Here is a 14,496-nt window from a genome sequence, read left to right on the forward strand (position 1 = left end):
ATCAAAACTTGTGGTCAGAAGTTCCCCATCCCCATTAATCTTGATTTATTTATGTCGAATGCATCTACCCAAATGCTAGGTTATCAGAGAAATACCCAATAAAATACTTTTATCCCCACTGATGGTTAGGAAACACTTCTTAAACATTAATTTCATTGAAATGTGTTTTAAAAATCATTATTTAGTTCTGTCAGTATTTGAATCACTTAATGTTCATTTTTCTCATTTATAGACTTAGCTACCAAGCATTATATAGCTATATACCACAGAACGATGATGAGTTGGAACTCCGAGATGGAGATATTGTTGATGTCATGGAAAAATGTGATGATGGATGGTTTGTTGGTAAGTAACCTCTTCATGCTTTTCTTACTAGTAGTGTACTTAAGAAATAACTAAGAGTAATGAGCCATGCAAAATGCAATATTCTTTGCACATGAAGAGCCTTCTCAGTTTATATACCACAGTCAGAATGATGTGCCATCCAGTCTGTTGGCCCTTAAGATAATATGGAAGATACTAATATTGAACCTAAAAACCAACTAGGCCAACATCTGTCACATGGAAGGGCCATTACCAAATTCATTAGTTGGGTTTCTGTTTGTATTTCTGTTATGTATCTATCTGTTCTACATTTGGAAGTGTTATTTTTTTTAAACTCTTTTGAAACAACACAAGACAATTTTGTCTGAGCCTAGGTCTCTGCCATAAAACTCAAGTATAAATGTAGACATTCCAAAGACCTTTTTTATTTGAGTTTCCAATAACTTTAATCAAAGGAACCAGCTTAATATAAAGGATTAGCTTTTCTAGGAAGGAGGCGAAAAAGACAAATATAATTGAGACTCTCATCCCACCTAGACACTGAACTTGAATGCTTTCTTATTGAATTCCTCCCAACAAACAAGTAAGATAGAATTTTCCTAGTTAACAGATTCAAAAACTGAGGCCCAGAGAGGGTAAGCAGTTATAGCTCAGGATCATCCAGGTAGTACGTGGTGAGGCGAGGATTTGGATGCAGACCTGTCTCTCCCCAAAGCCTCTATTCCTTCTACCTAGACATGAGTGTAAGGTTTGGAGCCTCTGACTCACTCTTTGCTTCAGTTTTCCACTGTTCAAATAGCTTTACCTTTATCTTCTTTACAAAAACCAGTTCTTCTTTGGTATCTCTGGAAAAGCTTTGTAAAAGCAAAGGAATGTTGAGGTTCAGGTGATGAGAACAGCAAGGCTTTGGTGTAAACGGAAAGCCAGAAAGATTTGCCTTGGCTCCTCCAGCCTCATAGAAAAGCTGCTCCTTCCTGCCCAAGCCTCCAGGAGTCTGAGGCCCACACTGCCATGGGTCATTCTGTTCAGAAAGAAACCAGATCTGAAAAGGTAGAAAAATAATGTAAGCCATGTATGAAATTTAAAATTTCCTAGAAGCCATATCCAAAAAAGTAAAAAGAAATTACTAATATATGCTACAACATGGATGAGCTGCAAAGCTGTCATGTTGAGTGTAATAAGCCAGACATAGACAGATAATTATATGATTTCATTTATATGAAAACTAAAATATGCAAATTTTTAGAGCTAGAAAGTAAAGTACAGGTAACCAGGGTGAGGGGGTAGGGAATGGAAAGTTATTGCTTAATGGGTGCAGAGTTTCTTTTTGGGATGATGGGAAAGTTTGACAATGCTTGGTGGTAATGGTAGCACAATATGTAAATGTAATTACTGCCTCTGAATTTTGTACTTGGAAGCAGTGATAAAGGGAAGTTTTATGTTATATATATCTTATCACAGTTAATAATAAAAGGGCTGGTAAATCATTCACAAAAATATAAATAACGCTATCTCTAGTGGTTTTCTAAAGAACAATAAATGCTATTATAAAATATATCCTAGTATTCAGACTATTTACAAAGCAGCGCAGGAGTGCTCATGTTCTCATCTATAAGGAAAGGGGCTAACCAGGTGTATGAGCACAGGCAAGTTCCTTACCATCTCTTGGTCTTGCCATCTAGTTTCCCCTCCTACCTCTTTCTCCTCCATCAAAGGATGGGGGGTTAGCTGGATGTTATGGGTCTCACCAGCACTGACACATTCCTTAAGCTTAGCAGTTACAGTCCATTGGTAGTGGCTGCTTGAAATGTGTTCCAAAGGATTCTGAGGCCATATCCAAGCTAAGTGGGTAAAGGGTGATCAGATGGTGATGTGTACTAGGAAGAGGGTAGGGATGAAACAATTTGTATTTGCCACCCCCACTTGAAAGAGAAACTCCAGTAATTCTAGCCGTGGAGCAGCCCGAGCAGAGCTTTTTGACCCCCTTGGCTCAGTACTCTTGGCTCTGCAGGAGCCCTAGCCAGGTTATTAGTGAAGGAAGGGAGTCAATTTGGGACTTGGGCACAGGCCTCTGTGAGGAAGCCAGTGGACTTTTAGAAATCCTACAATTAGAAACTCAAAATCCCAGGTATCTTGTGTTGGTTAAATGTGCTCATTCCTCTAAAGAGGAGAGGCATTGGAAAGATCGATAGACTTGGAGTCTGAAGCCCTGGGTTCAATTCCTACCAGAGATACTTAGGCTAAGGAACCTCAGAAATGTCACGGCTCTCTCTAAGCCTGGGCTTACTTTATCTGCAAAAGAGGAATAATAGAAATGCCTGCTTTGCTTACCACCCAGCTTTATTTTGCAGTCTAAATAAGATAAGATAGGGGAATGTGCTTGGAAACTCTACACTATTCCAGAAGTCTATTGGAGTCTTATCAAGTGACACACGAGCAGAAGTCTCTGCAGCACTCTCTCTCAACTCATTTGGTGGGTCTTCTCATTTTGTGTATGTGGTTTTTTATAGGTACTTCAAGAAGGACAAGGCAGTTTGGTACTTTTCCAGGCAACTATGTAAAACCTTTGTATCTATAAGAAGACTGAAAACTACAGAGATTATTTTTATTGGAGGATGAAGCATAACTCACAAACCGGTCTCTTTATTTAAATGTTGAGTCAATAGGATAATTAACACAGTGGATAAAAGTAAGACGCAAAAGAGAAGGACAGAGAAGTGGTGGTGTATTTAAAACCCAAGCCTGTCTAAGCTTACTGTGTATTAGGTGGGCCTGAACTATGTGCTGAGCAAAAAGGAATGAGGCAAAATCTGTATTTACTTCGCTGCTTCTGGGAGCCACTCTAAGCTTCCCTCCCCAGTACCCCTTGGGTATTCTGACCAGGAGCACAGTTAGGCCAGATATGCCTCTTGCAGCCCTGGCCTTCACCAACTTCCAGCTCAAAGGGATCATTTAGCCTGAAGCAACCCTCGGAGAGCAATGCACTCCCCAGCCGTTCTGCAGAGGCTCCCAGCCTGAGAATCCGCAGAGTCCCCCAGCCTCCATCCCTGGGCTGCCTCTGAGCCAGCTGTCCCCAGCACTTGCTAGAGATCAGTGTGGGCAACTGAGGCTGTCCATAGGTGGTGGCGGAGGCCCCCAGACTGCTCCAGACTGAACCCCTCCCAGGACCTGTTAATAAGGGAGAGGAAATGGAGGCAAAATGGGCCCCCTGTGCTTTCAGCCTGCCATCCAGCATTGCCATGGGCTCCCACAGCATTCAGACAGACAGCACAAGGTTTGCATGGGAGACTTAGGGTACAGGTGAGCAGGCAGGCAGATTAGAGTTGTACTACCAGCTGATTAAGAAGCCCTGTAGCTCTTGAGGTTGCTTGCGGTGTGTTCCTTTCCCGTTCACTGGCTTTTTTTAATGGTCACTTTTTGGGCAGTACAGCCTCATGTGACAGGACACCATTGCTAGACTTGCTTTTTGGACATACTTTTGGGCTGAGAGAGTTCAGGATGGGTAGGCCTATTCTCATAGAAAAACCAAGAATGGTGTTCATTGATTCATTCAACACACACTGATACATGCCAGAGGCTGGGGACACAGACAAGCAAGACATGCTCCAAGCCTTAGAAGGGGCTCACAGTGTCTAATTTTACTTCCCATAGAAGTTCAGAGACAACATGAAGTGTAGTCACCCAGGGCTGTGGTCCCCGAAGACCCTGAAGTATCTGAGGCTTCTTCTCAGAGTGGAAGAGGCAAGTGCAGTGGCCCCTAGTGTGAGGTTATGAGACTGCGTTACAGCCACGACCTGTGGCAGGCCAGGACAGGAGGTCTGTCCTTCACAGGGAATAGATCTGATGAGAGATGCTCTCTCCATCCAATTCCAGGATGTTTATCAGCTTCTCATTAAACCCCTTGTAGAGACAAAGATGGAAATAACCTATTCCCTGCCCTCCGGAAACTCAGAGGGGACTGGAGAGACAGAGACAGAAAATACTAAATCAGGAGAGACTGTGATATGTGCTAAGAAGGGTGTGAGTGAGGAAGAGATGAATTTTTCCTGGAGGGATCCTAGAAAGCATCGTTCTATTTCTGTCTCTAGTAACTTACCTTGGAGCATCTGGTGTGCTGGAAGAACCTTTATCTGAGGATAGTTGATGGCTGAAGATACTTGGCTCTGTTTCCAGTGTCTCCAAACTCTCATCCTCCCCACAAATACACATCCAAAGTCACAAATAGGAGTGGCAGCAACTTTGGCTGGTGGGAGTATGTATTGGTGCCTCTGTCTCGCTTCTGTCCCCACTACCCATTTGGCAGCCCACCAGCTTCCCACCCCCCACCAGACAGCCATAGTACCCTCACTCTCTCCCTGTGCTTTCAGGAAAGAAACTGCTACCAACTCATTCACACCATATAGTCTGAAAGACTAATAAGAGGAATGTGTCACCTCTTCCCAGACACATTTGTTTTTACTAGGCCAGAGCCTTTTAATCCCAAGGGAAAAGACCATGGAACTTAATTATAGGGGAGGGGAGAGGGGGAGTTCCTGGGCAGAAAGGGCCTCCTTGGTATGCCTTAGGACCCAGTAACAATAAGACTGTAAGATCCATTGATTTGGGAGGTCCGTTCCACCATCCAAGACTACTGGTTTTTGTCATTTTTGTTGTTTGTTTGCCTCTCTCTCTCTGAAGGAATATAGTAAAAAATAAAAGTGCATATGCACATGCATTTCGCACTGCAGCATTTCACCCATTTGGGAATGTAATTCTTGTATTGGCTAATGTGTTTCCTGATCTTTCTTAGATTCAAATCGTTAATAACACAATCTTATCTAATAGTTTTTTGAGGGGTGCTTCTTGATTAAGTAGGTAACTCTGAACACCTCTTTAAATACAGCTAGAAAATAAAACCAATTTGTAAAGCCACATTTGCATATGACATCAACCTCATGCATTTGTATATTTCCAGAAACCCAAGTATGCCTCATCAATATGCCCGTCTTTAATAAAATCACATGTTAAAATTTGCATCAAACTTCAGCTTCCTATGTATGACCAAACAAGGAGCAAAGGTTTCCAATTGCTCTTTTGTCTTCAGACATTTAGTAATGTAAAATACCTATTTTTATGCTGAAATGTTTATACAGGTTTATTAATAGCAAGTGCAACTAACTGGTGGCATGCCTTGCAACACATTTTGATATATTAGCCAAGCTCCGGGTAAAGGCAAGCCCCAAATTACTTATCTTTTGCAGTCTCTCTGGGATCAGTAAAAGAAAAACTGTATGCTTAAAAAGTGGGACTGTATGTATGTATATTTAACTTTGTATAGCCCATGTACCTACCTTGTATAGAAAAATAATTTTAAAAATTTCAAAGGAAGAAAGTAAAATAAGGAAGTCGTGACATTTTTTTGCATTTTTATTTAAATGAAGGAATTCCAAATAAGTCACCTACAGATTTTTAGCACAAAAATAGCCAATGTAAAGTGTTAAAATTTTAAATGATCATTCTTTCTGGGAGAGACAGTGACTGTAATCTCAGTTATGGCTTTGGGTTCTTTTTTCATGCTTTGGGGTTTTTTTTTGCTTTTTTGCTTTTTTTTTTTTTGGCAGTCCTATTTATCTGCAGTAGTATTAAGTTCTATCGCTAGAAGAGGTTACTACAAAAAATTATATTCTGAAGGAGAAATCACTGACATTATCTATAACCAATTAATTTAAAGTATTGCCATTTAAATTACACACCAATCGCATGTCCTATTCAGACACAGAGTTTTCTGTTCATTTATTTTTCTTTATTGCAGTGGATTGATTTGATAAATAGAGGTATTGAATTACTACTACATTTGCTGTACATATTATTTAATAAACTTTATGCAGAATTGTGTGGTGTATGTTGTTCTTACCATTCATTGTTTCTTTCCTTCCTTTGCCAAGCTTCTCATGAGGCTTATATTGGCTGCTTCAGTTTCTAAGACTCTCCTTTTCCATTCTTAATGACTTACCATCTGGCTTCCACCTGTTCCTTGAAGATACCACTTACTACCTTACTCTTTTCTCAATAACCCAACTCCATGACCCTCTTTGAATTAATTGATTACTGTTGATCACATCACCATTCTTTCTAATATATATTTTTATTTGTCCTGATTGCAAAAGCAGTGTGTGCATGTCTTTAAAAACAAAAGTAAAAAGAAAATAAAATTTTAAAAAACAAAAGTAAAACATCACAAGATGTGTTGTGAGTTTTGATTTGCTTCACAGACATGAGTACAGGAGATGACACATCCCTTAATTTTCCTAAATCGATTCTGGCTCTGAGTCTTCTCTTGCTAGGGTGGGTGAAATGCAATCTCTTTTTTTCTGCCAAACCAAGGCTGCAGCTTTAGGGTTCCAGCCTCGCCTGGCCTCCCCTGCCTTAATGTGGGTGGGCTCCTGCTGTCACAGGGGGATGGGTCTGTGTCCTAACAGAAACCCAAACCCTCCACCCATTTCTCCCGGTTCTGTTCTGCCCTACTTCCTTCACTCAGAGCACCAACTGTGCTGCCCTTGCCCCACCCCCTTGACTGTGACCCAGTGGAACCCTTCTTAGCAGGCTTAGGCCCAAAGCACACCTGGGAGAGAGGTTTTCTTCCAGGAGTCCAAAAACCTCAATAGTGGGCCCTGAGTCACAGGAGCTCTCACATATGCCATCCTTTCCATTACCAAATCTGCCTGCTGTGGCTTCAAAATACATTCAGAACCCAGCCACTTTTACCACCATAGTTCAAGCCATCTCTCACCTGAATCATGGCAATAGCCTAACTGGTCTCCCTGCTTCCACTCTTGCCCACTCCAGGCTAGTCTTAACAATGAGAATGATCATTTTAAAGTTTGTCCAAAATCCTCTGGTAGCTTCTCATCTCAGAGTCATACAATAGCCTACAGCTCCACAGACATTCAGCCCAACCTGCTCCCTTCCCTCTGACTTCACCCCCTGATTTCTCATTGTTCATTCCAGCCATGAGTCCTCCTTATAGCCTTTTTTTAAAAGATTTATTTCTTTATTTCTCTCCCCATAATAGGTATTTAAGTACTTGTTTTTCTCTCAATCACATTTTTTTAAATCCCCCCCCCCCAGTTGTCTGTTCTCTGTGTCTATTTGCTGCTTGTTCTTTGTCCGCTTTTGTTGTCAGCAGCTCGGGAATCTGTTTCTTTTATCTTGTGTCAGCTCTCCGTGTGGGCGGCGCCATTCCTGGGCAGGCCGCACTTTCTTTTGCTCTGGGCGGCTCTCCTTACGGGGCTCACTCCTTGTGAGTGGAGCTCCCCTGCGCGGGGACACCCCTGCATGACAGGGCACTCCTTGTGCACGTCAGCACTGCGCATGGGCCAGCTCCACACAGGTCAAGGAGGCCCGGGGTTTGAACCGCCGACCTCCCGTGTGGTAGATGGATGCCCTAACCACTGGGCCAAGTCCGCTTCCCTCTTTATAGGCTCTTAAACTCTTCAAGCATGCTTCAGCCTGAGAGATCCTAGAACTCAGATTCCATGCTACTGATAATGAATGGGGAACATTATCATGTCATTTTCTTACAGTAGCAGAAACAAGACACATTAATCTCAAATTGTTCTGGGCTCATACATACATAAAAAGTTAAAGTTCTCCATAATCACACTCATCTCCCCACAAAGATATACATCTGACATAGGGTCCTTCCAGCTTTCTTCTCTGCATGTACTAAGCATAATACACGTTGCAAACCAATGCTTTATAGGTCTTACACACTTGTGGATGTGTTTCTATAATTTAACAAATCCCCTACAGATGATGCAGATATTTGAGGTTATTGTCAGCTTTTTGCAATGAAGAATGCTGCACTGAGTGGAAACATTGGTTCTAGAAGCAGGAACATTTCAAATCTTGAGATTGCCCAACTGCCTCCCAAAAAATATTGTACCAATTTATCCTGCCAAATCAGTGAGAGTGGAATGTCTGTTTCCCCACCACCCAATTAAAATGAATCCATGGTCAGCTTCAATGAAATGCTCTTCTTTGGTTTGCCTGCCTTTGGACTGGCCTGTCCCTTCTCAATCCTTTCTAGCTTTTCATTACATTCTCAGCTCTCTGTTCTTTTCTCTCAACATATGCTCCTTCAGGGAGCAGATCCTTGGCAATATATAGCCAAAAGAGTATTGTATGAGGGCCCTTTCAATGGTAAGTGGTAGAAACCTAACTACTGGCCATTTGTTGACTCCTGTCACTGGGAAGAATGAGCTTGGAATTAACCGTAGGCAGGATTGAATCCAGGGACTCAGACTATCTCTGTTTGTCTTATGTTGGCTCCCTGGCATTTGTTTGGTTACATTTTCACCTACTGAATGCAACAACAGGAAATGCATGGCTGAGGGCAGCTCCCATCTCATTTTTCCAGTTTCCTGACTATACAATAGATTCTAGAGGCAAAGGACCTTCCTATTTGACTTTTCAGACTTAGCAGGCTCAACTTCCCTATTTACCTTTCCTTGGACTAATTACTTTGATGAAAAAGGTAGATTGGCAACTCCACCAGAAGCTCATGGAATGGAGGTGAGGCAGTTCTCCAAGGAAAAACTTGGGGTTTTAGGAGGGGGGTACTGCTATAAGAAGGGAAGAAGGGAGCTGGACAGGTAACTCAGTGGTCCACTATGCAAATGTTTTTAGAGTTATTATGAAGAACTTTGGAAAATGGAACACTATTGTCCTGTACCAGTGCAAACTTCCTTGTGGCTGAAGCAATGTGCTGAAGTTCTGCTTGCCAGAATCTTGAGAAGAACACAGTGGAAGGGATGTCCATCCAGAAGAGGGGGCTGTTGTGACCAAGGAGGCACAGCACAACTAACACACTAAAAATTATTTGAAAGTAAACAAAGATTAGTGTCTCAAAAGTCATGAGAGGAGGAGCTTTGTGGACCATTGACCATAAGGTGCAGCGGTGCTCAGAGATGTATTCACCGAATGCAGTGAATGTCTCATGATGATGGAGGAGGTTGTTGTTATGGGCGGAGGAGTGGGGTGAGGGAGGTGGAGGGTATATGGGGACCTCATATTTTTTTAATGTAACATTAAAAAAATAAAGACAAAAAAAAAGTCATGAGAGATGTTTGAATGAGCTGTACACAGGTGTGTTAACCAAGTCTTGGCATGTAGAAATTCAACCTGTTTCAGGAGACTTAAATGAGGCCTTTAGGACACACTAAAGAAGTTAATGCTTTTAAAAGGTAACCTGTGGAATGGATTAGGACTAGCCAGGAAGGTGGTTCAGATTGAAATATTCCAAAAAATTCAAAAAGCATCCATCCACAATGAGATGTTACTGACCCTGTGATGCTTTCGTTTTTGAAATCTGTCCTGGAGTACAACCTCTTCTCTTCCAGCACCATCACCCTGACATCATCAGAGGCTACTGAGCAGACTGAGTCTCTGGTTCTTTCTGGCATATGTGTTTTATAAATGAGATCTGACAAACTTCTTAAATGAATCTAAAAAAACAAGTGGATTGAAGAATCATATTCAAGAGAGTAGCAAGATAGTAGCATATTTATGTAGATTAACAGTGGATCTCAAAGTGTAGCCTGAAGACCACTTGGGTTCCCTGAGATCCTTTCAGGATGTTCACTGCCATTCATAGTAGTGCTAAGATGTTTGTGGTAGCCAGCCTTCAAGGTGCCTCCAGTGTTCCTCACCTCCTGGAATTCACACTCGTATAGTTTTCCCATTACACATTCTATCAGGCTTGGTCTGTGGGACCAATGGAATATGGCAAAAGTGATGGCACGTCACTTCTAAGGCTAAGTCATAAAAGACGTGGTTTCTGCCTCTCTTCCTCTTGGATCACTCACTCCAGGAGGAAGCAAGCTACAGGTGAGAAACTCATCCCAAGTATCTTTTTGGGTTCGATAAATGGGCTAATTCCTCCCAAAAAGAGAGCCCATTGGAAAAAGCAATGTACTGGGAGTCAAAGACCTGGGTTCCAGTCCTGTCTCTGATATTTATTAGGCTGGGGGATCTTGGAAATGTCATTTAAGCTCTCTGAGGCTGAGTGCCCACATGTGGGAAGGGCATATGCCTAGACCAAGTAGAGTTCTGTTAGGAGGGAAGAAGGAGAAGGCATGTGTGGAAGGCAGCCTGCACTGTCCACCACAGAGCTCCCCAGTTATTTCACTGCTTATTTCATAACAGGCATGTTCTATGTGTTATATATTTCTCACAACAACCCTAAGAGGTAGGTATTCCTATCCATTTACAAGTAAGGAAACTGAGACTCTCAGGATTTAAGCCCAGGATATGCAGCAAGTAAGTGGATCCGGTTTGACTCCAAAGTCAATGTCCTTGCCATTGATCAGATGATAGTGCCTCCAAGGGACAGATGGCTGGGGAGAATCTGTAGACCAGTATCCTTCTGGACTATCTAAAGTTCACCAAAAGTTTATAGCATCTCCAAGAGCATTTACGTCATGGAATAATTATAGTGACAATGATGGCTACCTTTGATGAAGGCTTATTTTGTGCTTGAACATGGAAAGTTCAATGAAAGGTCTATGTCCCTTCTCAGTCTTCTGCCAGAGCGAAGACAACAGAAGAGTCATAAAAGAAATTTTCATATCCCCTGCTGATTCTGTGCCTTCTCATTCTTTATCATTCACAAGCCTCTCAGAAGGGTGGTCCAGCCTTGCTGCCTCTACTTCCTCACCACTATACTAACCCCTTTATCACCTGCACTATGACTTTCCCATAGTGTTAGAGATCTGCAAAGCTCAACAGTCACCAAAAGTCTTACTTTTCTATACTTTATCAGTTAAGAATGACTTCAGCTACACTAATAGATGGCTCAACGAACTTATGCAACACAGATGTGCCTCATTAGCTCACCAAACAAAAAGACGGGGCTCCAAGTTAGTGTTTCTGATTCTTTTGAGCTTTCTCATGATTACAAGATGGCTGCAGATGGCGATCATGGCAGTTCCATGCATCATATCCTCATACAACTGCATTTGAAGACAGGAAGCAGGATGCAACAAAGGACAGAAGTTTTCTCTCTTTGCATGTGTCTTTAATCCGGGTAGAAATGTTTCTCCCAGAAGCACTCCTAGTGAGTGTCTTCCCACATCTCACTGGCTAGAGCTGATTACATGACTTTGGGGTAGCCAACCAGTAGTGAGTATCACACACAGGCCCTTTCTGGGAGCTCTCTTTTTCTTTGGCATCTATGACATCTTCCTGCTTTTCCCGTCACTGCTGTCTTTGAATTATTTCCCAGCTTCTCTCTGTAACAGGAGTTCTTACCTTTTTTGTTCCACAGACTCCTTTGCTGGTCAGGTGAAATGAAAACTACTGTAATTTATTTATTGCATACGTTCATAAGTGAAGGAAATGCTAGATTTCAGTGAGAGGTCAGAGAAAATAAAGATAAGAAAATTATTTTTTTCAATTCAAGCTCATGGATTGCCTGAAATCTTTCCATGGGCCCCTTGGGGGTCTGTAGACCCCTGGTTAAGAGCCCCTGCTCTATAACTCTATCATCTGGGCAATCTCATCTATTCTCCTTGCTTTAAGTATCTTCCCTTGGCAAGAGACAAATAATTCCCATAATCATTAACACTAATATACAATTTAAGTGTCCTGGCAAACATATTTACGCATAAACATGTTATATATATGTATTTATGGGCATGTGTGTAACCTATTTTCACTTACTATATCATAAACACCTTTTTTTAAAAGTTTTCCTCACCCCAAACATTTTCTCCCCATCCCTCCTCACCGCCTTCCCCTTTCCTCCCCTTCCCCCACACGGGCACTTGGCTCACCACGCAGGCACCCACATGGGCACTTGGCTTGCTGCACAGGCACACAGGCGGTATGGGCACTGGGCTCAACATGTGGACACTGGCTTGCCATATAGGCACATTTTCTCTTCTTCTTTTTCACCAGGAGACCCCAGGGGTTGAACCTGGGTCCTCCCATATGGTAGGTGGAGGCCTTAATTGCTTGAGCCACATCTGCTTCCCAGTAAACACCTTTCTTGACAATACATATTCATCCTTACATCATCACTTGAAAGATTAGAAGACATTCTTTGGTATAAATGTACTTTAGAATATTTAGCCATCCTTCTCGTTGATACTTGAAATGTTTCCAATATTTTGCAGTGATGGACAACTCTATGATGAATGTCCTTTTACATACTCTTAGTGCTTTGAATGGCTATTTTTTTCCTGGATAAATTCCTAGAAGTGGAATTACTAAATCAAAAAGAGTATGCCATATTTAAAGCTTTCAGTACATACATGTTGTCACCCAACTCTTGACAAGACCTGTCAGTTCAACCTTGAAAATTATCTTGAATTTTTCCCTTTCTCTCTGTCTCTTCTATCATCTTACACCAGCCCCTCAACTGATATTATTTCCTGAAATCCCTTCTTCTGTGATAAAACCCACAGAATGCTGTGGATTTAGAGAGGCCCTCATCCTTTCAGCTTGGGAGTCCAAATGCAGAAGGCCTTAAGCATTCTTGAAAAATTTCCAATAACTCAAAGAGGGCTCCTTGACATAGGCCTTTGGAAGTGACAGATATCTGCTATGGTAAAGGGGGCTGTGCCAGAGCTGTTGGTATAGAACTAGAGAGCAATTCTAGAAAATTATGGGAGAAAAAGGTCAAATGAACAGTGGAAAGGGAGGAAGCAAGAAGAGAGACTGTAGCTTTTGAGAAGAGCCACATAAAGAACATGACAGACAGGAAGTTAAGTTTCAATCTAGGGGCCATCTAAGGGTCAACCCCCATCAAGTTCAGTCCAGAGTAACAATAGCTCCTGTTTACCTAAACAATGAAGGCCCTTGTGTATGATTACAGCGACCTTTCAATGACCCTGAGAAGAAGGCCTAGTCCCCCTTTTTAAGGAAAACCTCTCTTGATCCTTGTTCCTGCCTCATTTCTCTCATTCCCTTTACAGCAATACTCCTCAGAGGAGCGGTCTAGATTTGCCGTCTGCAATTCAGTCCCTCTTGAACCTGTTCCAGTCATGATTTGGCCCCACAGCCTAGCAAAACTGTTCTCATCTGGACCCCAATGACCTCCATCCTGCTAAGTCCTGCGTTGTTTCTCAGTTCTCAATTCACTTGACTTTTCTGCAGCATTTGATGTAACTGATCACTCCTCATGAAAACACTTTCGTCCCTTCACTTCCAAGATGCCCTAATTCTCCTGCATTTGTGGTTGCTCCTTCTCACTCTCCTTTGTTAGTTCCTCCTCATTTCCCAGACTTCTTAAAATTGGTGTCCCAGGCCCAATCCTCGCACCTTTACTCCTTTTCCTATGCTCTGGTGACCTCATCAACTTTTGTGACTTTAAATATCATCAGTATATGGGAAGCAGCTGTGGCTCAAGCAACTGAGTTCCCTTTTGCCATATGGAGGACCCAGGTTCGATCCCCAGGACCTCCTGGTAAAAAAAGAAAAAAAAAGAAAAATAGTCATCCCAGACCTGCATGGAGAGGCACCAAAAAGACGATGATGCAACCATGTAGGAAGAAAAATTAAAAATTAAAAAATAAATATCATCAATATGCTGTCTCTTGCCTGGACCTCTCCCCTGGACTCCAGACTCCTATATACAACTTCCTGCTCTGCATCTCCACTTAACTATCTAATGGGTATCTGAAACAAATATGTCCCAAACTAAATTCCTTACTACCCCAAAAACTGTCTCTCCCCACAGGCTTTGTCTTTTCAACTAATGGCAATTCCACCCTTGCAGCTGCTGTTAAGGCCAAAAAACGTGGATCACCCTCAACATCTTCCTTGAACCTCACTCCCTACCCATCAGCAAATCCTATAAAATAGAGCCAGAATCCAAAAACTGCTCACAAACTCCTCTGCACCCAGCTGGGCTCCAAGCCAATAATCATCTCTCACCTGGATTATTACAATAACCCACCCACTGCTCCCTTGATTCTCTTCTTCCTCTGCTTCCAATCCATTTTCAACACAGCAATCAGAGTGTTGAAAACATAAGTGGGATCATGTACATTTTCTGCTCAAAGCTTCTCTTTTACTCAAAGTGATTGTCAAATGCCCTCAGAGGCCCTGCCCAGCCTGGCTGGCTATTATTTCCCTGAGTTCATCTCCTGCAACTCCCCCCTTCATAAGCTCCACTTCACACTGGCCTCC

The 14,496-nt window shown here is 42.2% G+C and overlaps 1 protein-coding gene across 50 annotated transcripts in view; it reads left to right on the forward strand.

Moving 5' to 3' along the window:
- The window catches only part of SORBS1 (sorbin and SH3 domain containing 1), a 269,353-nt gene extending 263,160 nt beyond the window's left edge, over positions 1 to 6,193 (forward strand). For all 50 annotated transcript variants that reach the window (XM_058298701.1, XM_058298722.2, XM_058298724.1 and 47 more), the window contains 2 exons: positions 233 to 345; positions 2,835 to 6,193. In XM_058298701.1, the coding sequence (XP_058154684.1) occupies positions 233 to 345; positions 2,835 to 2,902 (181 nt within the window). In that variant the 3' untranslated portion in view covers positions 2,903 to 6,193. The remainder of the gene's footprint in view (positions 1 to 232; positions 346 to 2,834) is intronic.
- The last annotated feature ends 8,303 nt before the right edge of the window (positions 6,194 to 14,496 follow it).

This window comes from Dasypus novemcinctus, chromosome 6 (genome assembly GCF_030445035.2).
Source record: "Dasypus novemcinctus isolate mDasNov1 chromosome 6, mDasNov1.1.hap2, whole genome shotgun sequence".
In the NCBI taxonomy this organism is placed as follows: Eukaryota; Metazoa; Chordata; class Mammalia; order Cingulata; family Dasypodidae; genus Dasypus; species Dasypus novemcinctus.